Source organism: Giraffa tippelskirchi, chromosome 8, assembly GCF_054371585.1.
Source record: "Giraffa tippelskirchi isolate mGirTip1 chromosome 8, T2T-mGirTip1v1.2.pri, whole genome shotgun sequence".
NCBI classification, from domain to species: domain Eukaryota; kingdom Metazoa; phylum Chordata; class Mammalia; order Artiodactyla; family Giraffidae; genus Giraffa; species Giraffa tippelskirchi.
The window spans coordinates 104043048-104068407 of record NC_137282.1 but is presented as its reverse complement, the minus strand read 5'-3'; the positions used below and the strand labels follow the sequence as shown (position 1 = coordinate 104068407).

Below are 25360 nucleotides of genomic sequence, written 5' to 3'. Positions count from 1 at the left end.
CATTCTTCTCTTTATTATTTCCTTTTTGTGACTCACTTTGTGTTTAATTTGTTATTTTTCTCGCTTCTCAAGATAGAAACTTAGATTATTGATTTTTAAAGTCTGTTTTCTACTCTAAAATAAGCAGTTTGCACTATAAATTTCCCTCTAAGCACTACTTTAACTTCATACCATATACTTTTGATATGTTGTTTTCTCATTAACACTCAGTTTAAAATATTTTGTTATTTACCATAAATCATGGCTTAAAAGGTATTATTCAGTTTCTAAATATTTGGGGGGGCTCCAGATGTCATTACTGATTTTTATTTTAATTCTATTACGGACAGATAAGATACTTTGTATGATTTTAGTTCTTTTGTTGAGGTTTGTTTTATGCCCCAGAGCATAGTCTCTTTGAGTGAATGTTCCATGTGCATTTGAGAAGAATGTGCATTATGGTGGTATTGGATTTAGTATTCCATAAATTTCAATTAGATTAAACTGGTTGATAGTTTTCTTGAAGTCTTGTACATTTTTATTTATTTTCTGCCTGTTTGTTTCAGCAAATACTGAAAGATTCATGTTGAAATGTCCAACTGGAATTGTGGATTTGTTTATTTCTCCCATTAGTTTGTAAAGTTTTGCTTCATTTATTTTCAAACTTTGTTGTTAGGTGTGTAGACATTCAAGATTGTTAGATTTTCTTGATATTTTGAACATTTTGGACATTTTACTCTTTGCAACCCCATGGACTGCCAGGCTTCCACATCCATCACCAACTCCCAGAGTTTTCTCAAGCTCATTCCATTGAGTCAGTGATGCCATCCAACCATCTCATCCTCTGTTGTCCCCTTCTCCTCCCGCCTTCAATCCTTCCCAGCATCAGGGTCTTTTCAAATGAGTCAGTTCTTTGCATCAGGTGGCCAAAGTATAAGAGTTTTAGCTTCAACATCAGTCCTTCCAATGAATATTCAGGACTGATCTCCTTTAGGATGGACTGGTTGGATCTCTTTGCAGTCCAAGGGACTCTGAAGAGTCTTCTCCAACACCACAGTTCAAAAGCATCAATACTTCGGCGCTCAGCTTTCTTTATAGTCCAACTCTCACATCCATACATGACTACTGGAAAAACCATAGCTTTGACTAGACAGACCTATGTTGGCAAAGTAAAGCTGTCTAGGTTGGTCATACTCCTTTTCTAGGTTGGTCATACTCCTTTTCTTCCAAGGAGTAAGCATCATTTAATTTCATGGCTGCAGTCACTATCTGCAGTGATTTTGGAGCCCCCAAAAATAAAGTCTGCCACTGTTTTCCCATCTATTTACCATGAAGTGATGGGACCAGATCCCATGATCTTCGTTTTCTGAATGTTGAGTTTTAACCCAACTTTTTCACTCTCCTCTTTCAGTTTCATCAAGAAGCTCTTTAGATCTTCTTCTCTTTCTGCCATAAGGGTGGTGTCATCTGCATATCTGAGGTTATTGACATTTCTTCCAGAAATCTTGATTCCAGCTTGTGCTTCATCCAGCCCAGCATTTCTCATGATGTACTCTGACAGTATACAGCCTTGATGTACTCCTTTCCCGATTTGGAACCAGTCTGTTGTTCCATGTTCAGTTCTAACTGTTGCTTCCTGACCTGCGTACAGATTTCTCAAGAGGCAGGTCAGATGGTCTGGTATTCCCATCTCTTTCAGAATTTTCAGCAGTTTGTTGTGATTCAGCTTTGTTAGATCCATGCAATTTATGTCCTTTATTGTGTCCATCTTTACATGAAATGTTCTCTTGGTATCTCTTACTTTTCTTTAAGAGGTCTCTAGCCTTTCCTATTTTATTGTTTTCCTCTATTTCTTTGCATTATTCACTTAAGAAAATTTTATCTCTCCTTGCTATTCTTTGGAACTCTGCATTCAGTTGGGTATATGTTTCCCTTTCTCTTTTGTCTTTTGCTTCTTTTCTCAGCTATTTGTAAGGCCTCCTCAGACAACCATTTTGCCTTCTTGCATTTCTTTTTCTTGGGGATAGTTTTGGTCACCACCTCTTATACATTGTTACAAACCTCCATCCATAGTTCTTCAGGCACTCTATCTATCAGATCTAATCCCTTGAATCTATTTGTCACTTCCACTATATAATCATAAGGGATTTGATTTAGGTCATACCTGAATGACCTAGTGTTTTTCCCTGTTTTCTTCAATTTAAGTCTGAATTTTGCAATAAGGAGTTCATGATCTTAGCCACAATCAGCTCCCAGTCTTGTTTTTGCTGACTGTATAGAGCTTCTCCATCTTCAGCTGCAAAGAATGTAATCAATCTGATTTCAACATTGACCATCTGGTGATGTCCATGTGTAGAGTCATCTCTTGTGTTTTTGGAGGAGGGTGTTTGCTTTGACCAGTGTGTTTTCTTGATAAAACTCTGTTAGCCTTTGCCCTGCTTCCGTTTGTCCTTATATAGCCTAGGTAATTTTGCTGTTTCAAATGAGACAGAATCACTGTGACAGTTGAACATAAAAACATTTTAAATATAAGACAAATTTAGGACTAAATAATTTTTAGCTAGCATGTTCCTGCCTGCAAAGTTTAATTAGACTTTTTTTGACAGTCAAATGAATTTATAACATATTTGAAGTCAAGAAGGTACAGATATATTTTCCAGGCAGTTAGGGGTGAGGGAATGAAAATGATCTATACTCCTAAGGATAAGTGGTAGATTTCCAGAGTCAGAGACTCTGCACCATGACTCTTTTAGTCCTTTGGGGCTGCATGATCATCTGGCCTCATAAAGTTTTTGAATAAGTTAGCAAACTAACAGAAAAATTAAGCTGACATGTTTGTCACTGTCAAAGCATGATAATTATTATCAAAATTATCACTCTTTTTTTATAGAAGTTTTTATGTAGTAGTGCTGATAACCATTTTTGTATTACATATTTTAAAACTTTTTTATACATTTTTTTCCTAAGGAGGTTTAGAAAATGATGTTAATCTTTTTCTTTATACCTTCTGAGGTTTTTATCATGCTTAGAAAAGCCTTTCAATGCCCCAACATTATTTTTTTTTAAATATTCCTACATTTTCTCCTAGCATTTTATGACTTAACTATCTTTACATTTAAATAATTACACATCTGGCATTTTTTCTTTTCTCTCCCTTTCTTTAAACTTTGTTTTTATTGAAGTAAGATTCAAATAATATAGAATTCAAACATTTTAAAACGAACAACATAGTGGCATTTAATACATTCCAAAATATTTTCATCATCCCAGAAACAACCCCATGTCCATTAAGCAGTTACTTCCCATCCCCTAGCCCCTGGCAGCCACCAATTTGCTTTTTGTCCCTATGGATATACCTATTCTAGATATTTCTTGTAAATAGAAGAGTAAAATAGGTGATCTTTTCTGTCTAGCTTCTTCCACTTAGTGTAATTTTTTTTTTTTTAGTTTCATCCTCATTGAGTCATGTATAGTACTTCATTCTTTTCTATGGCTGAATTTTATTCCATTGTCTTGTATATGCCCCAATTTGTTTGTCCAGTCATTCATTGATGGACATTTGGATTGTTTCCACCTTTGGCTATTGGGAAGTACTACTATAAGCATGTGTATACAAATATTTGAGTACTAATTTTCATTTCTTTTGGATATATACCTAGGAATGGAGTTGTGATAGCTATTCTTATATAAAGAATGAGATAAATTCAGCATTTTGGGGTTGTTGTTTTTTTGCCTAAAATTAGTCTTTTGCCTTAGTTCCATTTCTTGTTATCTTTCCTCTACTAATTTAGTATGCTTCCTTTGTTATATATTAACTCCCTATTGTACTTGTGTTTATTTCTTAGCTGTCCATTTTGTTCTATTTTTCTGTCCATCTGTGTGCCAGACCACAGGTTGCCCCACCCCGTATTTGTATAATTACTGTTTTAACATTTGGACAGGAAAGTCTGCTCCTCACCCCTACTCCCATCCTTTAGTCATAATTTCCCTTGCTTGTTCCATATTTTTATTCTTTCAGATAAGCCTTTCATTCTTTTCTATCAGTAATATTATAAGTACTCAATATCTTCTTGACATTCATGTGGAAAATTACTATTTTAAATTGTACTTAAGAAAATGGTCAAAAATCCCATATCTAAATGAAAATGGATATTCATTGTACACTTCAGTGCAGTTATTAATCAGTTACATTGTAGTGAATGAAGTTTCACATTTTAGCTAAACTGTTTTCTTTTTTTTTTAGCTTTAAAATCTGAAGGGGATGATTACTATATTAATGGTGCCTGGACTATTGACTGGCCGAGGAAATTTGATGTTGCTGGGACAGCTTTTCACTATAAGAGACCAACTGATGAACCAGAATCCTTAGAAGCTTTAGGTCCCACCTCGGAAAATCTCATTGTCATGGTAAATATGCCTTTGCCACTTCATTTCTCCTCTTTGTAATCTGTCCTTTGAGGTAGGACGGGGCAGGATTTATTATCTGAAATTAAAGTGATGAAATTAAATAATGGTAAAATGCCCAAGGGAGAGAAAAATCTGTATAAAGTTGAGACTGTGGTGCTCTTTCCACGTGACTGATCTTTTCAGTGCCTGCTTGAATAGTATTTGTATAACCAAACAAGGCAAATGAGAGAAATGGCTCCAAATTACCCATGAAAATGGGAGAGGAATGTTCAATATAAGTACATGTGTTCTAAAAGTTGTCTTAAATTTCCCTTAAGACTTAGATTATGACATTTTCTTCTTCAAAAGAAATAATAAATATCTGAATAAAGGCTCATTGTATTTTAATTATCTTCACCAGTTGTTTTCAATGGCAGGTTCTGCTTCAGGAACAGAATTTGGGAATTAGGTATAAATTCAATGTTCCCATCACCCGGACGGGCAGTGGAGACAATGAAGTTGGCTTTACATGGAATCATCAGCCTTGGTCAGAATGCTCGGCTACTTGTGCTGGAGGTAAGACACCCACTAGGCAGCCCACCCAGAGGGCAGGATGGAAAGCAAAACATTCTGAGCTATGCTTTGTGTTTGCTAAAGAAGCTAATTGGAAACATTTCTTGCAGGTTTGCTTCAAGCTGTAATTTAGCAAAAGAAAGTTTGCTTTAATTACATTATATTCCGTTTGTTTTTAACCTCATGTAATTTGTACAGATTTGTTGGTAAAATACATCTTGGCACAATGAGTGTCTCTGCTGGTGCTTCTCCCAAGACTATCTTGAAGGTGGGCTGTTTGCTTTTCGTGAACACATTCTTGGTAAAGAACATCAAGAGTTTTAAATAAGAAAATGAGCCTGAATCAGACGGCACAGATGCAACGTCTTGTAATGGGGGATGAGAATGTATGTCTGTGTGCTTGTATGTTTGTGTTTGTGTGCTTGTGTGTTTCCCACGATCCTATTCAAACTCCCTTCTGCAGCCATCCAAGTTAAGGGGCTATATTCTGGGATACTACAATAATTACTGGTCTGGGTCTCTGGCTTAATGGTGTTTGCAGACCCCATGGTAGTCCCTCAGAGAGGTAGCTGCTAGGCGGTGGTTGGTGATGTGTTGGTTGTCCCATGTGCGTTTTTCATGGGTGCCTTTTCCCCACAATTTACTCTATTCCTAATCCTCCTCCCTCTAGTGGCCACCAATGCAATTCTTTACCTCTGGCTGGGAGAGCAGGACAGTTGGCTTCCTTCAAAGCCAACACCCTTGCTGCTGCATGGACTGGTGAGTAGAAGTGCTGTGCAAGCAGCATCTTCCTTCTCTCTGGAGACTAAATGCATCGCCTCCACCGTACACCTTGATCCTAATAGGCAAGAAAGCAAACGTATCCCTCAGGTCTGTGCTGGACTAGAGCACCTCACCATTCCAAAAGCAAAGGTGAAATTTTGAATAGTGATATATAGAATGGGAGAGATGGAACTAAAGTGAATCATCCCATTTTACCCCATATTCCAATTACCTATTTTTCCTTTCTAAACTACTGAGAAACACATGATTTACATGGACTTTATCCTACTAGTCCTGTACTCACTGAATCTCTAAATACTTCTGATTCTCAAAGCTTGAATCAGAGAAATTATTTTTCATAGAAGTGAATAATCACAATAATAGATTCAGTAATTTTAAACTCATATAGAATTAAATCACGGATAAACTCCAACTTCTGTAGTAAGCACTATAGAAAAAAAAATGAATAATAATAATGTTTTCCTTCTGTGTGAAGTGTCATGAAACATGGTTATGTGTAATCTGTGGCATATTTATAAAGATCTCTAATTCCCATCCGTTTTATGTGTGAAATGGCTGGTGATTTATAAAATTTTAAAAACTATAGGGCATTACTACTTCTTTTAATAAAATAAAAAATATTTGAAATGAATCATTCGAGTGAATGCCATTATATTATAGTGGCATTTATACATATATCTTTCTTTGTTTCAATTAGATTCCTTTTTATTTAATCCATAAGTTAACTTTCCCCTTTTCACATACCAAAAAGAAGTCTTCATGATAACAGTAAATACATAATTCAGGCCCTGAGGTAAGGTGGGATAAACTTATTAAAGAAGATTCAGAAGAATTTAAGTTTAGGAAATCTAATGAAGTTTAAATGTCAAGGTTGATTATCTCAGAGAAGAGAAGGCTGAGGGAAAGTATATTAGTTTCTTCAAGTATGTGACAGAATGTTGAATGGGAAATTCTTAGTGCCTATTCATCTTTGTACTGACAATTGCTATATTTGGGGATGGTTTAGATACAGTCTTCTCTGAGGCCAAGGAGGGATTAAGTAAATTCTCAATGTTCCTTCTAACTCTGATTCTTTTGTTCAGAAAGGAGATAGTCCAACAAAAAAGGGGACTGAATTTAGGAGAGAAACTATGATTTTATTAAAGTAAAGAAGTATGAAAAATCTAAATGTGTGTTATTCTTTTCCATGACCCTAGTATTGAGAAATTATAAAAGAAGATAGACTTCTTGTGCTAGGAGATAAAACAAAAGACAAACAAGGAGGAAACAAAACCATTGGAAAGAGAATTTTCTTTGTTATTTGTACTTCTTTCTTCTCTTGTGGAGCTACCATCCTAGATATTTGAGGTGGTTCAGGAAACTAGAATTCTGCTCAGTTAAGAGTGACAAGCCTTTAAAAGGCCATTGCCTTCTTTGGAAGAGAGATGTACAGTGTTTGAAAATTGGCAGGCATAGTGTGATGAGCTGTTATTTCTTGGTAAGTAGTTTGCAAAGTGTGGTCACCAGACCAGCAGCATCAGTGTCACCTCAGAAATTATTAGAAATGCTAATTTGGGACCCATCTCAGACCTACCAAATAGCATATCTCTGGATGGGACCCAAAACTCTGTTTTAACAAGTTCTCCAAATGATTCTGATACTCACTCAAATTTCAGTACCACTGGTCCTAGTTCACAGAGAATCTGAAACCTAGCGCTCTAGACACATAGAATTCACATCCTCATCACTGAAGTCTATGCATCTCACTAGACTCATTTTGCATCTAAAACAATTTCTGGAACATACTAGGAACTCAGGAAATGCTTATAGTAAGTGAATGAGCAAAAGGAGTGAATTGTTTTTGGCAATTTTATATTTGTGTTATTCTTTCCAGTGGGGGAAATTAGAGTTTAGAATTGCTGTTTTTCTTGTAAGGTGGAGCAAAGCAATTGCTAGAGAAAGACAGTATAATTTTGATTATAGTCTTTTGTTTGAATAGGTTGAAAATATTTCCTAGAATATAGAGTATAATATCAATTACTACAGTTATTCTTCCTACATATAACCCCACTTTTAACCCTAGGTTCTTTAAATGTTGGAGGCCTAAGATTGAGGGAAGGAAAATTCCTTAGGGCTCCAGGAATCTTGATCAAAGAAGGAGCCAAAGTCATATGCTCAGTGATGGTAAATGGAACTTCATCTGTAGTTAAGGAGTCTTTCAGGGAAAGTCATTTCTTCTCAGTTTCACTCAGAAACTAAAGATGAATACTAAACATGAGTTTTTAATTGGGATACTCTATGCTCATCTTTCCAAGGTGGTGCTAGGTATCTTGAGACTGCCAAAACTTTTTGAAATGTAAAACAAAGGAACAGGAAAGATCTCAAAGAACTTTCTATTACAATCTTATGACTCGTCAGTGTTCTCACCTATGCTATCCTGCATATGTTTAATTAATAGCAAGACCTTTGGACTTTGAGTTTGGGTGCAATGTTGGTATTTTCTCTTATGAAATCTTTCAAGATAAGAAGTTTTGAGACTGTTTTTCTGTTGCTTAGCAGACACAATGACAAATCTAAGACTGCAGGAAACATTACTGGTGATTCAGTCCAAGAAATGGTCTTTTCTCTGAGTCAGTGATGACACACTTCCTTAGCCTGAATAAAAACATTGAGATGCTGTGGGGTGTTGTCTTCAGGATAAATGTGATTTTTAAGATACAGTTGTGACTCTTCCTCTCTGAGAGAATTAAAACGACTATTTTCTGAACCATTGTTATTCCCACTATTGTGGGAATTCCTTATCCAAAGTATTGTATACTCTGTAATTAATCTGACTTCTAAACTTATATACTACTATTGTATTCATGATTAATGTGTTAATTGATAAAGCTTGGCCAGGTAGTGAGAATTGTGCTATTTTAAAATACAAAACTTTAGGAGTTTTTTAAGTAGCAATTTATGATGATAAACCTTTGCTATGAATTTTAAACATTTAAATAATAAATAACATTTCTTATTTAAATATTTGCTCAGACGGTAAAGAATCCGCCTGTAATGCAAGAGACCTGGGTTCGATCCCTGGGTTAGGAAGATCCCTGGAACAGGGCATGGCAACCCACTCCAGTATTCTTGCCTGGAGAATCCCCATAGAGAGAGGAGCCTGGTGGGCTGCAGTCCATGGGGTCACGAAGAGTCAGATACAACTGAGCTACTAAGCACACATAATAAATAATATATATTTATCTTTTGGTTTTAGTTGTATATACTCTCTTTTTACTGATGTTTGGCTAGATGTATGGTTTTCAAGTTATAGCGTGCATCAGAGTCACCTGGAAGGCTTGTTCAAACAAGATTGCTAGATTCTGCCTCCAGTTTCTGACTTGGTAGGTCTGGGGCAGACTCCAGGAATTTGCATTTCTAACAAATTTTCAACTGATGCTGGTAATACCAGCATTCACTGGTATCAGTGAACCATACTTTAAGAAATCGTACTTCAAGAAACATTGGGCTAGATGCTTAGATTTTATAAAGTAAATTATTAAAACAAACTGATAAATCTTTTAGATAATAATCCGTATTACAGTTGTAATCACATTACAACTAATCTTTTTAATGATAAATGGTTCTAGCTCATCTATGTAATAACAAAATTTTACAGCTTATGAAACATTTTTTAGTGCCCTGTTTCATTTGCTCATTCTAACTAGCACCAAGAGATAGGCATTGCTATTGTTCTTCTTCTTTTACAGGTAAAACTCAAGTAACTTGCTGAAATCAAGACTTCAAACTAGTGATTTTCTAAATATAGCATTCTCTCTTATAATAAAAATGGTCCTTTACCTTGAACGGAGCTTTTTCATCAGTTGACATTATCAGTAGAGCAACAGGCTTAGCTTTGCATGAAATGTTCCCTTGGTGTCTCTTAATTTCCCATTCTATTGTTTTCCTCTGTTTTTTTGCATTATTCACTGAATAAGGCTTTCTTACCTCTCCTTGCTATTCTTTGGAACTCTGCATTCAGTTGAGTATATGTTTTGCTTCTCCTTTGGCTTTTACTTTTCCTCTTTTCTCAGCTATTTATAAGGCCTCCTCAGACAACCATTTTGCCTTCTTGCATTTCTTTTTCTTGGGGATAGTTTTGGTCACCACCTCTTGTACAATGTTACAAACCTCTGTCCATAGCTCTTCAGGCACTCTGTCTATCAGATCTAATCCCTTGAATCTATTTGCCACTTCCACTGTATAATCATAAGGAATATGATTTGGGTCATACCTGAATGACCTAGTGGTTTTCCCTACTTTCTTCAATTTAAGTCTGAATTTTGCAATAAGGAGTTCATGATCTGAGCCACAATCGGCTCCTAGTCTTGTTTTTGCTGACTGAATAGAGCTTCTCCATCTTCAGCTGCAAAGAATGTAATCAATCTGATTTCAACATTGACCATCTGGTGATGTCCATGTGTAGAGTCATCTCTCATGTTGTTGGAAGATGGTGTTTGCTATGACCAGTGTTTTCTCTTGATAAAACTCTGTTAGCTTTTACCCTGCTTCATTTTGCCCTCCAAGGCCAAACTTCCTGTTACTCTAGGTATCTCTTGACTTCCTACTTTTGAATTCCAAGCCCCTATGATGAAAAGGACATCTTTTTTTGGTGTTACTTCTAGAAGGTCTTGTAGGTCTTCATAGAACCATTCAACTTCAGCTTCTTTGGCATTAGTGGTTGGGGCATAGACTTAGATGACTCTGATGTTGAATGGTTTGCCTTGGAAATGACCAGAGATCATTCTGTCATTTTTGAGACTGCACCCGAGTACTGCATTTCAGACTGTTTTGTTGACTGTGAGGACTACTCCATTTCTTCTAAGGGATTCTTGTCCACAGTAGTAGATACAATAGTCATCCAAATTAAGCTTGCCTATTCCTGTCCATTTTAGTTCACTGATTCCTAGAATGTCGATGTTCATTCTTGCCATCTGTTTGACCACATTCAATTTACCTTGTTTCATGGACCTAACATTCCAAGTTCCAATGCAATATTGTTCTTTACAGCTTTGGACTTTATTTTTACCACCAGACTCGATATTGTTTCCACTTTAGCTCAACCTCTTCATTCTTTCTGAAGCTATTTCTCCACTCTTCTCCAGTAGCATATTGGATACGTACCAACCTGGGGAGCTCGTCTTCCAGCGTCATATCTTTTCACCTTTTCATACTATTCATGTGGTTCTTCAGACAAGAATACTGAAGTGATTTGCCATTCCCTCCTCCAGTGGACCACATTTTGTCAGAACTCTACACCATGACCTGTCTGTCTTGGGTGGCCCTGCACAGCATGGCTCATAGTTTCATTGAGTTAGACAATGCTGTGATCCATGTGATCATTTTGGTTAGTTTTCTGTATTGTGGTTTTTGTTCTGGAGGTTGACTCATTGGAAAAGACCCTGATGCTGGGAAAGATTGAGGGCAGGAGGAGAAGGGGGTGACAGAGGATGAGATGGTTGGATAGCCTCATTGACTCAATGGACATGAGTTTGAGCAAACTCCAGGAGACAGTGAAGGACAGGAAAGCCTGGCTGCTACAGTCCATGGGGTGACAAAGAGTCAGACGTGACTTAGTGACTAAACAACAGTAGAGCAACATGATATATTCCCCACTAATAATTTCTCCTTTACTAGCTTGAAATTTCATTTTTTCAAATGTTTTTCCTAAAGTAGTGATTCTCAGCTTTGACTGTTCATTGGAATCACTTCGGGAGCTTTAAACAACTTTGACACTAGGTCCTGCCCCCAGATATTCCAATCTAATTATTTAGGAATATTGCCTGGGCATCAGATTTTTAAAAGCTCCATTGCTAAGTCTAATGTGTACATGGTTAAGCACTGCCTTTGAGGCTGATTGAAGGTTTAGTTAGTCTTCAAATTGCATTCAGATGCAAACACCTCTGGAAACATTACTCACATCTCTGTTATTAATTGGCTACTAGTTGAATGCAAAGGTTAATGAGCTTTTGGTATAAGTATCTGGGGTGGAAAAGTAGCTAGAGGCATCAGAGAAGGGAATGAAAAGAGTGGTAGAATACTAATTAATTTCGTAATTTTGTTTAGTGTGGTCATTGTCCTTGGACTTGTCTTTAGAAAGCTTATTGTAGTTTATTTACATGCTTACTTCTTTACCTAGTAAATCATTTATAAGCATCTGAATAATGCTTTTAAAACTGACTGAAATTGTGTTAAATATCATATTTTGGCCTTTTGGCTAAGATCAAGTGATCTACTAAAATCTACTAAATAGATTTTCCAAAACCCTTTCTTCTCATTTCAAGTTTCTGTGGTACTTAAGGAGCTAAATTGAATAAGTGATATATATACTCAACCAACTTTAATTTAGACACACGCAAGTCAGCATATGAGGCCCCTGTTTTAACATTTATGAAAAACTGATAACAAACTTTTTTTTTCCTCTTGTTACTAAAAGTTCTAATCAGAAAAAGCCTTTTATTGTTTTAGGAAATTGTTGTTTTTGTTAGGGAATGAAATTTTGCAAAATGCAGCAGTATTCATGATAATTTCCTCCCCTATCTTTCTAGATGTACTCTCATTTTCCACTTTCAAACCAGTCCCTTTACACCCCACCCCCCAAGTCCTCCTCTTATTTAATACAACCCTTAGACTTTAAAGCTTCCCTGCTTGCAATGCAGGAGACCCGGATTGGATCCCTGGGTCCGGTAGTCCCCCTGGAGGAGGAAATGGCAACCCGCTCCAGTATTCTTGCCTGGGAAATCCCATGGACAGAGGAGCATAGTGGTCTACAGTCGGTGGGTCACAAAGAGTCGGACAGGACTGAGAAACTAACCAAGACTTTAAAGCAAAACATTCCAAAACCAGTTAACAGAGTTGATGCTGTACTGTTGTACCTGTTCTGTTACAAAAGGAAGCTTAAGGATGCTTTAGTTGTGCCAAGAAAGGTCAACAATACATATGTATTTTAATGTATTAGTTTTACATTTATACTCTAAATATACAGTCTTTGTCCTGCAATCAGGGCTATTGACACTGCTGATTACTTTCTTCAAATTGTTCTTTCTAGGCTTTTCTTTCTTTCTCTTTTTATTGAAGTATAAAAATTATATACCAATTTGGTCAGGTTTCTGCTGACAAAGGCATCTCTCTGCTAGCCATTCATTACTTAGCAGCTCAGGGGAAAAAAAGAAAAAGATAAGCTAAATCTATGCTTAGATGGAGGACTGGAAGAGGGAGACAGATTTATTTTTAGAGGCAATTTTGATTTTGTTTGATGATCAAAGAGCACAGATTTTTCTTATATAATGGAGTGTTTAAGGAATGTTTCTGATCGATTGTCTTTGACTATTTAAAATGTTATCAGTTTTTCTTTTACATTTACATAGTCTGTTTAATTTTGTTATATGTATGATGCCTAAATTTTATATAGATGCTTATTTTACTTGTTATTCTTTTTCCCCCCTGGATATCATCTTAAGCCTAATATGTATGTGTGTGTGTGTTTGTGTGTGTGTGTGTGTGTGTGTGTGTGTGTGAATAGCATATAAATTTTAAAAAGAAATTCTGTTTTTCCTCTTTCTAAGACAGATTTTTTTTTTTATTTTACTCTTTGTGGTTTTACCTGGCTCACCTGGATTCTTGTATATATTGGAACTGGTTTCCACTTTTTAAGATTTTTAAGATGCTTTACATAGTTTCCAGTTACTAGTTTGTATTTTCCTGATTTAGGGTCATATTTTTCACGCCACACTGTGTTTCCCCAGGACTCTACAGCACACTCACAGAGGCACTGCTGATTATTGTACATTTTCAATGGAAACACAATGACATGGGTCATACACTACACAAATTATTACTTTTGAATTGTTTGGACCTAACTATTTAATAAGTGAAGCTCTTATTTTTTTTTTTTCTTCCTGGGAGAGCTGTGAAAAAATTACTGGGACACTAATGGTGCTGTGAACCAAGAAAATTTGAGAACTCTTGATTTAGAGTAAAATGAGTATCAGTAAAGTTGGACAAAAATTAGTCACCTCACTTCCTTTCAGTAGATGGTGACTTTTATTTCATAAGAGGAAAAAATGTATAAAAACTCCTTATTCAGGGTCTTAGTGATGTTCAGAGTTTAAAAATGGAGACTCTTATGCACTTTCATTAAGAAACTAGAGATTTTGTGTAGTATGTAAATTTCTCCTTCATATCTGTATTATTTCTTCTGATGTGCCCTGCCTGAATATGTTTCCTTCCTCTGTTTCTGTTAGTTCAGTTTCAAGTGATTAAAACAAAAGAAAAAAAGGAAGAAAGGGAAAAGGAAAAATATATATATTTAAAAGAGCCCCTAATAGCAAATTCCTCTTTGAATTTACTACCTAACAAGTGTATGTAATAATATACACTATTCTATTTACTAATAATAGACTTTTCAGATTGTTTTAATAAATCTTTCATGCAGATTACCTGGTCCCTTTAGAAAGTTAGATATTTCTACCTTGTTTCTATAGAAGTGCTTAATGTTACGTACTTTATTGTTTTCAAGAATGATGCAATACAACCATAATTGTGCACTTTAAAATAAATCCATTCTAAAATAACAATTTTGAAAAGTAATTATTAGAAAAATATAATGCAGTCCTTATGCCAGTACTAATATCTGGCTGAAAGAGACCAGCTCTCAAAGGACTAGATAAAACAGAGGCAAATGCTTTATATATTCACAGATGTCCTTTTAATTTCTTTGCTGATTCTGTTAGTGACGTTAAATATGCCTAAGATATTTAACATCACTAATAATGGTCATTTGACATTATTAGTGAACTAACAGACTATGCTTCATACAAACAAGGGTTTTGAGACTGACTTTTATAGACTTAGTAAAGATAATAATGACTAACACTTGTATTGCAGTTTATAAATGACACATATACTGTAATTTGGAAACAAACTCAAAGTGGATGGGGTCCCAAAATGAAACAGAGGAAAACAAAAATCAGTTATTTTCGAGTTTCAAGATAGACTTGACTGGAATGAAGTGTGAAAGACATTAATAAGTCATATAATAGTTTTCTTTCCTTTGATTTAGAAATTACCATCCATAAGTTACTTTCAGAATTAAGTAAAAGTTAAGAGATGGAAATTTTAGTTTGAATAATTAAAAATCTATTAGTCATTGTCATTTCTTTCCCTTTGAAGAAATATAGTTATATAATTAGTTTTTAGGAAAAATTCCCTATAAAAGATATTTTCTGTTTAAGGTTATATTGTGTTCTGTTTGAAACTATGATGGTCCTGTTACATTTGGTTCCTGTATATACCAAAGTTAGACATAAAGCAGATCACTGTGATACTTTTAATGACACAAGGCCTTTGTAAAAAGTAACTTGAGTTTACAAGGAATTAAAGATTTGCATGAGCTTTGTTCATTATTCTCTAATTTTCACTTTGCTCTTTGAAAAATAAAGTATTTGTTAGACTAGACAATAGTCTGTCATTGTATTGACTGTGGTGTTCCCCTAGTCACTCTTTCTCATCATCCCCTTCTTTCAATTAACTTTCAATGTTGAGAAGGAAGAGTACATTTTAACATATGGGGTTAGTAGTAACAGGCTCATAGCAGGGCACTTGTGAACATCACAGCTCCTAAAAGCCTATGCTATGTAGAGGAGACTGAAAAAGCTGGCTTAAAACTCAGCATTCAAAAAACGAAGATAATGGCATTCAGCCTCATCACTTTGTGGCAAATAGATGGGGAAACAATGCAAACAGTGACAGAGTTTATTTTCTTGGGCTCCAAAATCACTGCAGATAGTGACTGCAGCCATGAAATTAAGATGCTTGCTCCTTGGAAGAAAAGCTATGATAAGCCTAGACAGCATGTTAAAAAGCAGAGACATCACTTTGCCGACAAAGGTCCGTCTAGTCAAAGCTATGGTTTTTCCAGTAGTCATGTATGAATGTGAGAGTTGGACCCTAAAGAAGGCTGAGCGCTGAAGAATCAATGCTTTTGAACTGTGGTGTTGGAGAAGACTCTTGAGAGTCCCTTGGACTGCAAGGAGATCAAACCAGTCAATCCTAAAGGAAATCAATCCTAAATATTCATTGGAGGGACTGATGCTGAGTCTGAAGCTCCAATACTTAGGCCACCTGAAGCAAAGAGCTGACTCATTAGAAAAGACCCTGATGTTGGGAAAGATTGAAGGCAGAGGGAGAAGGGAATGACAGAGAACAAGATTTTTGGATGGCATCACCAACTCAATGGACGTGAGTTTGAGCAAGCTCCGGGAGTTGGTGGTGGACAGGGAAGCCTGGTGTGCTGCATGCAGTCCATGGGGTCTCAAAGAGCTGGACACCACTGAGCAAATGAGCAACAAATGTAGCCATTGACTGAACTTAGCTCAGTTCTTATGTAACATGTCCTTCAGAGGAGTATTCCACTAGGTAAACTCATACTCTTGGCTGATTCACACTTCTGGAAGCTAATATGTTTTTTCTTTTATTTCTCTAATTATTTCTATTTATCATTTTCCTTATGTGGCTTCCCCTATGGAATATACATTCTAAAAAATTCTTTGAATTCTACTCTGTATTTTCAATATAATTTAAGCTTTCTAACTTCTTGTAAAAAATCTTGCATATGAAAGTTTAGTTTGAGAATCTGACATTTTTTACTGTTTACCCTTGCATACTGTGGCTTGCGTTTTTCTCTAATGTTAAGATTTATAACTGAAGGCAAGAAATCTCTGCTAACCTAAAATATTCCTTCTAATGCTGTTTTCCTTCTTCTTTCATTTTGTTTGTATTGCTTTAGAGATTCTGTTCTTCCTTAACATAAATAGGTCCTGCATATATATTTACTCACTGAAAAACTTGGGTAGGGCTGAAAGCGATGGTTGAGTGCATTCCTGTTGTATTAATGATCTATGTGTCACAGGTTGTGTTTCACTTCACAGAAATTTTGTCCCAAATCTCATTTTTGACAGTCACAACATTATGCATGTTTACAAGGTATTATGCATAAAATACTTTTGGAAAAAAATAAAGCTTCTTATAATGATAAGCATTATCACAATTTTATAGGATCTTATGATATTACCCCTCCCATTTTTTTATGTAAACAAAATTAAGATTTTAGTTTAAAAACTGTACAGCTTGTTTTTGATTGTGTCCTTGTTATAATTTAAATCTGAAATATTTGCTTTTTGGTTCTAAGAAAAGGATTTTACATATAATTACAGAAAAGCTTCCTTATTTGGTAATAAATAAAAGAAGCTCAAAATCTTCTTGTACTCAAGCATCATTCCTCCAAGATTTTTAATGAAACACCCAAAACAAATAAACTCCTACTAAAGTTCATGGAAATACCTTTTTAGTATAATATGAGTTAATTCTTTATATTAGGAAACTTGCCTCTCATAAAGTCTTTTATTTCTAGTGTTCTGCCTCTTGACATGTCTGACTCTGATACATACCTCACACTGCTAAGAACTGAGACATTTAAACAACTCAAAACCAAATGGAATCTATCAAATGTCTGTTCTCCAGACTTATATTCTGTAGAATACATGGGAAAAGCAGACATAGAAGGGGAAAAAAATGAAAAATTGAATTGTGGGGGAAGAAAAGAAAAGCCAACTTTCATAGAATTTTGGATCTGAAAGAAACATTAGAAATCATCTAATTTTTTTTATCTCATTTTACAAAGAAGAATGAAAACTTGCCTTCGATCATTTACCTACACTGCTAGAACTCAGAAAGAGGTGGAAAGTAACATGGCAGAAATTGGAGGAAAAAATATCATAAAAAGATAAAGTGAAAGGAGATGACCACACAGACATTTGACTATGAGAATTCTTAAGATCCACGAATATCAAGGAAAAAGAAATCACATAGCAGCTTAACAAAATGAGAAGACTATAAAATTAACAATATTAGGTCTGAAAAGGCATGATCTTATTAGATAAGATAGCTTCCATAATATAATGATAATTGCCTTATCCTCTCCCTTCGTTATTAATGTAATCTCATTGAAGGCAAGTCTGTCTCACTCATTTTCCCCCTTATGATAATAGAAAATCCATGACTTAGACTTAGTAGGAATTCAATGAGTTAAGTTAGACTCTTTCCATGGAAGAGATTCCTGTTAATTTGTAATGAGTAGTAGGAATTCCCTCTAAGGATAATGTGATTTCCAATAAACACAGTATTTGTATGCTCCACCCTGTCAAACCATCACTAAACACAGTTGCTCTAGAAAAATAAATATTTTTAGAGCCTAATTTTCCTTTTCTTAATCCTGCTTTCTTAGAATGTTTAGTTTTCCTCAAGACAGAAGGGAAGACACTGGAAGACAGAGAAAGGAAACCTTTGGAAGATAAAAAACTAGCACGAGGCTCTTCAGAAAAACAAAGCAAATGGGTGGAGCTGATTGGTGCCCTGATGCCAGCTGTTAGATCCAAGGCAGATGGGCTTTGCTCTGCCCTACAAATGCTTATGTCTGGCCAATAATCACAGCACAGCAGCCAGATTCCAGCCATGAAAGGCAGAGCAGAGAGACATTTTTTTTTCCTGGCACTTGTTGCTCTCTGGATGCTATCTGCACTAAAGATTTAGATTAAATTAATATTGTTGGCCATATGTTCTGTATACTGTGGTTATATAGTGTGTCTTGGTTGCTAGCTACTTTGGATGCTGTGGTTAAGCATATTGTTGCCTTAGCCACCAACCACATTTTTACTATAAGCTCTGACTTACTAACCTCCCGCTCTTCTTCAGAAAACTGTTACTTTGGTAAATATGATGTGCTTTGCCACTAGATTAAATTATCTAGATGTTGATTAGCCCATCAATCCTAAAGTTGCACTTTTCCTCTCTTTCGTTCCCTTATACTCACATGTAGTTAATACACTACACACTTACCAGTTGAATGGTCTAGGACTGAAATGCTGGTTCTTATGAGTAGATTTGAGAAGACCTAAAATATCTTTCTCTTGCCCTTAACCTCTCTCCCATCACTTTTTTAAATGAAATTCAAGTGGTAATTTCTGTGTACTAAGTGCCTTCTCTCTACTTTTAAAATGATGAATTGTCCTGTTCAGTTCAGTTCAGCAGCTCAGTCGTGTCTGACTCTTTGCGACCCCATGGACTGCAGCACACCAGGCTTCCCTGTCCGTCACCAACTCCCAGAGCTTGCTCAAACTCATGTCCTTCAAGTCAGTGATGACATCCAACCATCTCATCCTCTGTCACCCCTTTCTCCCCTGCCTTCAGTCTTTCCCAGCATCAGGGTCTTTTCCAATGAGTCAGTTCTTCACATCAGGTAGCCAAAGGATTGGAGCTTTAGCCTCACCATCACTTCTTCCAATGAATATTCGGGATTGATTTCCTTTAGAATTGACTGGTTTGATCTCCTTGCAGTCCAAGGGACTCTCAAGAATCTTCTCCCAACACCACAGTTCAAAAATGTCAATTCTTCAGCACTTAGCTTTCTTTATGGTCCAACTCTCACATCCATATGTGACTACTGAAAAAACCATAGCTTTTGACTAGACAGATCTTTGTCGACAAAGTAATGTCTCTCCTTTCTAATATGCTGTCTAGGTTTGTCATTGCTTTTCTTTCAAGGAGCAAGTGTCTTTTAATTTCATGCCTGGCTCACCATCTATGGTGATTTTGGAGCCCAAGAAAATAAAGTCTGCCACTGTTGCCATTATTTCCCCATCTATTTGCCTTGAAATGATGGGACCGAATGCCAAGATCTTAGTTTGTTGATCATGGCATTTGAAAAAAATGCTCTGAGAAAAGCAATAAATTGCTAAATATTTTTACACATGTATGTATAAAATGATTTAATTATCTGAAAGAAGAGAGATGGGACATGAGAACTCTGAGCAGCTTATAAGAGGAATAGAAGAGGTACTGAAAAGGATGCAAGAAATGAAAAGGAGGAATGTTCTCTAAAGTCTTCACTCAGGGTTGGCCCTATAACTGCAACTGCTGAGCAAAAGACCCTGTATTCTTGAACCATCACCATTTCCTAGAGTAAGCACAGAAGATGAAGGATTCCATCCAGGACTTCTTGCTCATTTTCCTATGGTATATGCTGTTTCAAAATACTAAATGCCGTTTCTTCATGTGTACCTTGAACAGTGATTCAAGCTGTGTACCCTTTCCTCCCATTGGACAAGATAACTTTTGATGGGCAAGTAGATCATCTGTAACCTTTAACCATAGGCAGAAGTGAAATAAAAGATCTGTCAAATTTAAGCCTCCAAACTAAAAATAAAGGTTATGTTTCTGTGTTAAGAAGCATGTTTGCTGCCCTGTAGCTCAGATGGTAAAGAATCTTCCTGCAACGCAGGACACTCGGGTTCGATTCCTGGGTCAAGAAGATCCTCTGGTGAAGGGAATGGCAATCCACTCCAGTATTCTTGCCTGGAGAATGGACAGAGGAGCCTAGAGGGCTACAATCTGTGTGACTGCAGAGTCGGACACCAACTGAGCAACTAGCACTACTACTACTAATAAAAATGATAAACAAATTAAAAGACTCTAAACAGGATACACTCATTTTAGAGAGTTTAGAGTAAATCTATATTGGTAGTGTTATCTTTGTACTTAAATTTTATAGTATGAAAGCAGCAAAGATTTTTTTTTTTAAACATGGAAGAGGAATTGCATTTAAAAACAGAATCAGGTATAGAATTTGCATGCCTGTAACTTCAGGTGTTTAAGAATAAAATATAATTAGTGCAATTTTAAGTTTGATGAATTAAATTCTGCTGAATATCTGCATATCTCCAGGGGATATGGGCACTAAACCACCAGAATTTTATTTTTGATTAGGCATATACTGACTGGTCATACAGACATTTTATGTTTTGGGTTATAAACTATACATCTTTAGATTTGTAAACATAGTGGTTTTGTGTAACTGAATGTAATTATTCCCAAAAAGGTTTAAATCAATTTCTTAGCAATGTTTTGCAGATTACTTTAAAAGAAGCTATGTACAAGAGAGTTAATCACATAAAAAGATTCTAAACTCGATCATTTCTCTTGTTGACTTAGTTTAGATTATTTCCAGTTAATTTAAATTTTCTAAAGCCAAAAGCTGCATTTTCCTTAATCCATAAGTATGTGTTGAAAAATCCATTCAATTAAGTGCATTGCCTTAGAGAGTTACTCTATTGCTACTGATTTAAAAAGAAAAAAACTCTGTAAATCTGCCAAGTGTGGGGGTATAAGTTGGAAGATTTGTGCTGTTGAAGGAAGATAGTTCAGCATTTTAGGAAGATTTGGAATAGATTACTGGTATAGTCAGTTCTTGAGTGTGAAATACCACACTGTCTAATGTGACATTTTAGAAGAAAATTAATAAAAGATGAATGCAAGGAAAATGTGTCTTTGTGAAATACAGTTACTTCAGCTGCTTATTCAAGAACTTTAATTTTTGCTTCATAAAAAATAGCATTCTGAAGTTATGAAACTGAAATGCACCCCTAAATATCCTAAATTCTAGTTGTTAAAAAACTAGACATGAGAAAATTAAGTCAATTTGTAATTCTTCACACTTAGCTCAGTATCGCATAAGAAGTACAATGCCTTGTATTCAGTAATTATTCTCTTTTGAATGAATGAATGGATGAGTGAAAGAATGAATGACCCACCAACCATATTTAGCTGGCATTTTTAGTTTGTGTACTATGTAATTTTAATTACTGGATCCCACCAAAGAATAAAATAGCCTCGAAAATAAAGATCCAAAGCAAAGATATGAAATTGTGGATAATTTTTATTTTGCTCTTTCTGGTTTTGTGTATTTTCTAAATTTTTGACAATTAATGTTATGTAGCTGAATTTTTTTCAAGATTGTACCTGGATAGAATTTATCTTAAAATCAAATGTAAATCTTAATTCTAATAACTAGTATCTCATCTGTGATTCAAATTGCAGAAGCCTTGCTTTTATAATTAAGGCTACTTTCAAAAACTAATATCATTATAACCAAACAACATTTCTAAGATTTTTTTTAAGGAAGTAGAATTTTATCTTAACCTGTAGAAACTGAATTGATATTTCTACCACTGATATAAAGCAATATCAGTCCCATTTTATAGTGATGAAAATGTTTATCCTCCCTCAATAAACATAAAATTGAATTAAAATTAAAAGCTTATCCTTTTCTGAAAAACACCCAAGATACTTAGATTGAATGACAACTTTCTTATTGCAAGTATAATCATATTTTTTAAATTATTAAATATATTTATAAAAGTTAGTTAAAATTGTAAGTCCTTTGTGTAAGTGGATATTTTGAGTCTCCCCACTTCAAGTATAATCATATTTGAATGACTTTTTAAAAATAACCATGCTAACCTATAAAAACAATTCCCTGCTCTTCCTGATAGGAACAAAGTATTGAAGCCAGGCGGATATATATTCTGAGCCATTGTGGCATTTGGTAGTTGAATCCGATGACTAATAATAGAGATTTTTGTCTAGGTGAATCACATGGACTTAGTTATCTGCCCACTGGAATGACACAATGAGGAGCTATCTGGTAAATATTGTGGAACATCTGTGAATGGGTCAAAGTTATGCCTGATGTGAATCATTCTTCCCTCAAAAATCTTAAGTTTAATAGTTAAAAAATTCCAAACTGTTGTTGCATAAACTGAGATATTTGGCCTGTTCAATGGATTGGGAAGGAATGAATACAACACATACTCTGAGACATTTTGCAAGTAAGTTGTTTGGCTGTTCTTTAAAGCTCTAAATTTAGGAAAATCAAGAAACTTGTTGAAGATGATTAGTAAATACCACTGCAAGTGATAAAACACATCTTCTTCAACTGCTCACCACCATTATGGAGACTATGGGACTTAATGGTTTTCCCTATCAGGGAAATAGATTTCCTATCTTCAAATTCGAAGGGCTTAGTTAAAAGTGTGCAAGGCCGGATAGCTGTGGCACTCCCGTCTGCAGAGGTCTCATGCACGTAAGGGAGCTTGAGGAAGCACTGAGTGCACACCTGTTGAGGTGACAGTTTCCTTCATCGAATGGTCCTGTTTCACACTGATTTCCCTAATCTGGGGTCAAACTCTTTTATTCAGAGCACTGTAAAAGCAACTGAGAAGAAAAGAAAAGCTGAAGGTTTGTGTGGGTTTAGCCTGGTATGAAGCTGCAGTTTCCTGGATACTGCTAATGCTGTTTTTACAAATGGTTCTGGGTAATTTAGCCTACCTGGTTATAGAAATGAGGTGGGTGGTTAGTGGGGGTAGCTTAGTTTGTGCTTTTATTTTCAGTTCTGGGAGTAAGCTACTACCCCCATAAGAAATGAAATATATAGCATTGTCTTGTAGATTGACTTTTCTCTGAGACTTTGATAAACCTTATCTTTGCTTCTTTTGATTCTTCCCCACTGAAGAGAAAATGAATCTGCACAAAGTCTATTTCCAGGCATGCTTACAAATAAGAGTGTGTTTGTGTGTGTCCTTGTATTTTGTGAAATGTGAGCAAGTTGTGGTGGATATCTTTGGCAAAAATAATAAACATATATTTAGAATTTTACAACTTTTATGAGAATATTTTTAGCTGTGGCAAACAAGTTATATAGACCAATATATAAGAATGAAAAGTATTCTGTAAGTTAATATTTGATGGAATATGTGTATATCTGTTTGATGATGGTGTGATCAACAGGGCCAACTCTACAAAAGCAAACAGATTACTTAATGGGTTGCAGTCCAAAGAGGCTCACTGCAGTCTTTAAATTCTAGACTTTGTGGACTTTCAGAGAAATAAGCCTTTTTTAAATGGAAGGGAGAAAAATGAAATGTGTGAATGTTATGTGTTCCTAACAAAGACTAAATTGATTGGATTTGTCCTGCAAAATATTAAAATGTAAATTTGTCCCTAATGTTTTGTTTTTAAATAGATCTACAACCATTGTTTTGTGTTGAAATGTATATTCATACACTTTATCTGATGATATTTTGGGAAAATAAAGTTTCTTTTTTTAAAGGAAAGCATGAAGAAGAATATACATATGGATATACCAATTGTTTAAAATTACCAATAGTTTCTTTTCTGAACTTGAAAACAGTTATGTTTCTAAATATGAGAACAGTGATTTTGCCTAAATTTGCAATATAATGACCAGGACTTCTCTCCTTTTTAGAGAAGCAGTCAAGTATTCTGGAACAGATAAGAAAGCAGCGATCCAGTGAGGTTGATTCCCCACAGAGGAAAGCTATGCATACCTAACTTACTGGAAGGTAAACTACTCTTCAATTAATGATGTCCTCCTTTTCTCAAGGTGTCCAAAGACAGGAGGTGGTCTGTAAAAGGTTGGATGACAACTCCATTGTCCAGAACAATTACTGTGACCCTGATAGTAAGCCACCTGAAAATCAAAGAACCTGCAACACTGAGCCCTGCCCACCTGAGTAAGTAAGAGAAAGAAGTGAGAAATATTTTCAAGTGCAAAGAGAAAAACATTAGATATTCTTATCTGGAAACATACATGCATATGATATTAATAAATTAAGCTAAGAAAATCAAGTAAAACATCACAGAGGGTAGGATTTTGATTCCTATTTATTCACAAAATGTAGTAAGTAACCCCTTTAGAGCAGAAACTTCAGTAGATTGATCCTGGCATAGTGCTGGCAGTTGTCATATTTCCTTAATTCTAAAGCACATATCTTTCGCATTTTAGCATCTCTGAGATTAGATTCATTTTGAAATTGATGGTGTCTTACAATAATAATCAGCATTATTTTTGTTTAATGGTATATAAAATAATATCTTAGATTCAGTAAACTATAAAAGATTGGCATGAAGTCCTATCTTTTCCAGATATTTATCTTAAAGGCTTAAAGACTTTTTTAGTGATTCAGAAATATTCTGTAATGGAATATCAGTGCTTTAATTTGCTGACCCGGTTTTAAATTCTGTCATCCTAAGGCATCCTGTCTTCTAAGTGTTGAGCACAGGCATAGAAGTATACTTCAGTCCCTTTCCGTTGATTAATGTAGCAATTACAACTCACTATAAAGGGAGGCAGAAGAAGACAGCCCATCCATCTTAGTGATGACTTTTAAAAAATTCAAAAATATGATACATGCTGTCAGTGGCCACACTCTATAATATGAAAGAAAGGTTTTTTGATTGAGCAAAAAGGAATAATTATGTGCAAAAAGACAAAGATACTGAGTTAATCCTTATCATGTATGGAAGACAAAACATGTATGGAAGGCATTTCATTCTTGTTTGAGAAATCAGAGTAACCATTATCCCAAGGTTAGCTAATTATTCCCAACATGAAACTGATAAAAAAAAAAGAAAGTAGGCAAAGGAATTTATGTATTCCAGACTATAACAAAATTCTATAACGAAGTAATTCTTTCTCTAAAAGTAAGAGTCACAAAAATCAGAGACTTAAAATGGATAAAGAATTCTGGTCCCTAATATGGTTTTAAAAAAGTCTATGGCATAGACAGAAAGCAAAGAGGAACTAAAGAGCCTCTTGATGAAGGTGAAAGAGGAGAGTGAAAAAGCGGGCTTAAAACTCAACATTCAGTGTTTCTCTATGTTGTTTCCTTTTTTATTTATTTTTAATTTAATTTTATTTTTTTCATTT

The 25360-nt window shown here is 35.3% G+C and overlaps 1 protein-coding gene across 6 annotated transcripts in view; it reads left to right on the top strand.

Annotated features, from left to right (window-relative positions):
* ADAMTS6 (ADAM metallopeptidase with thrombospondin type 1 motif 6) overlaps positions 1–25360 on the top strand; it is a 278314-nt gene that overhangs the window by 215583 nt on the left and 37371 nt on the right. For 4 of the 6 annotated variants that reach the window (XR_014061715.1, XM_081518235.1, XM_081518236.1 and 1 more), the window contains 3 exons: positions 4223–4386; positions 4803–4941; positions 24035–24164. Coding sequence is in view for 3 of the 6 variants with exons in the window: in XM_081518235.1 (XP_081374361.1) it covers positions 4223–4386; positions 4803–4941; positions 24035–24164 (433 nt within the window). In the remaining 3 variants the exon portion in view is untranslated. Of the gene's footprint in view, positions 1–4222; positions 4387–4802; positions 4942–5608; positions 5698–24034; positions 24165–25360 lie in introns of all 6 variants that reach the window. The other 2 variants (XR_014061716.1, XR_014061717.1) reach the window with 1 other exon arrangement.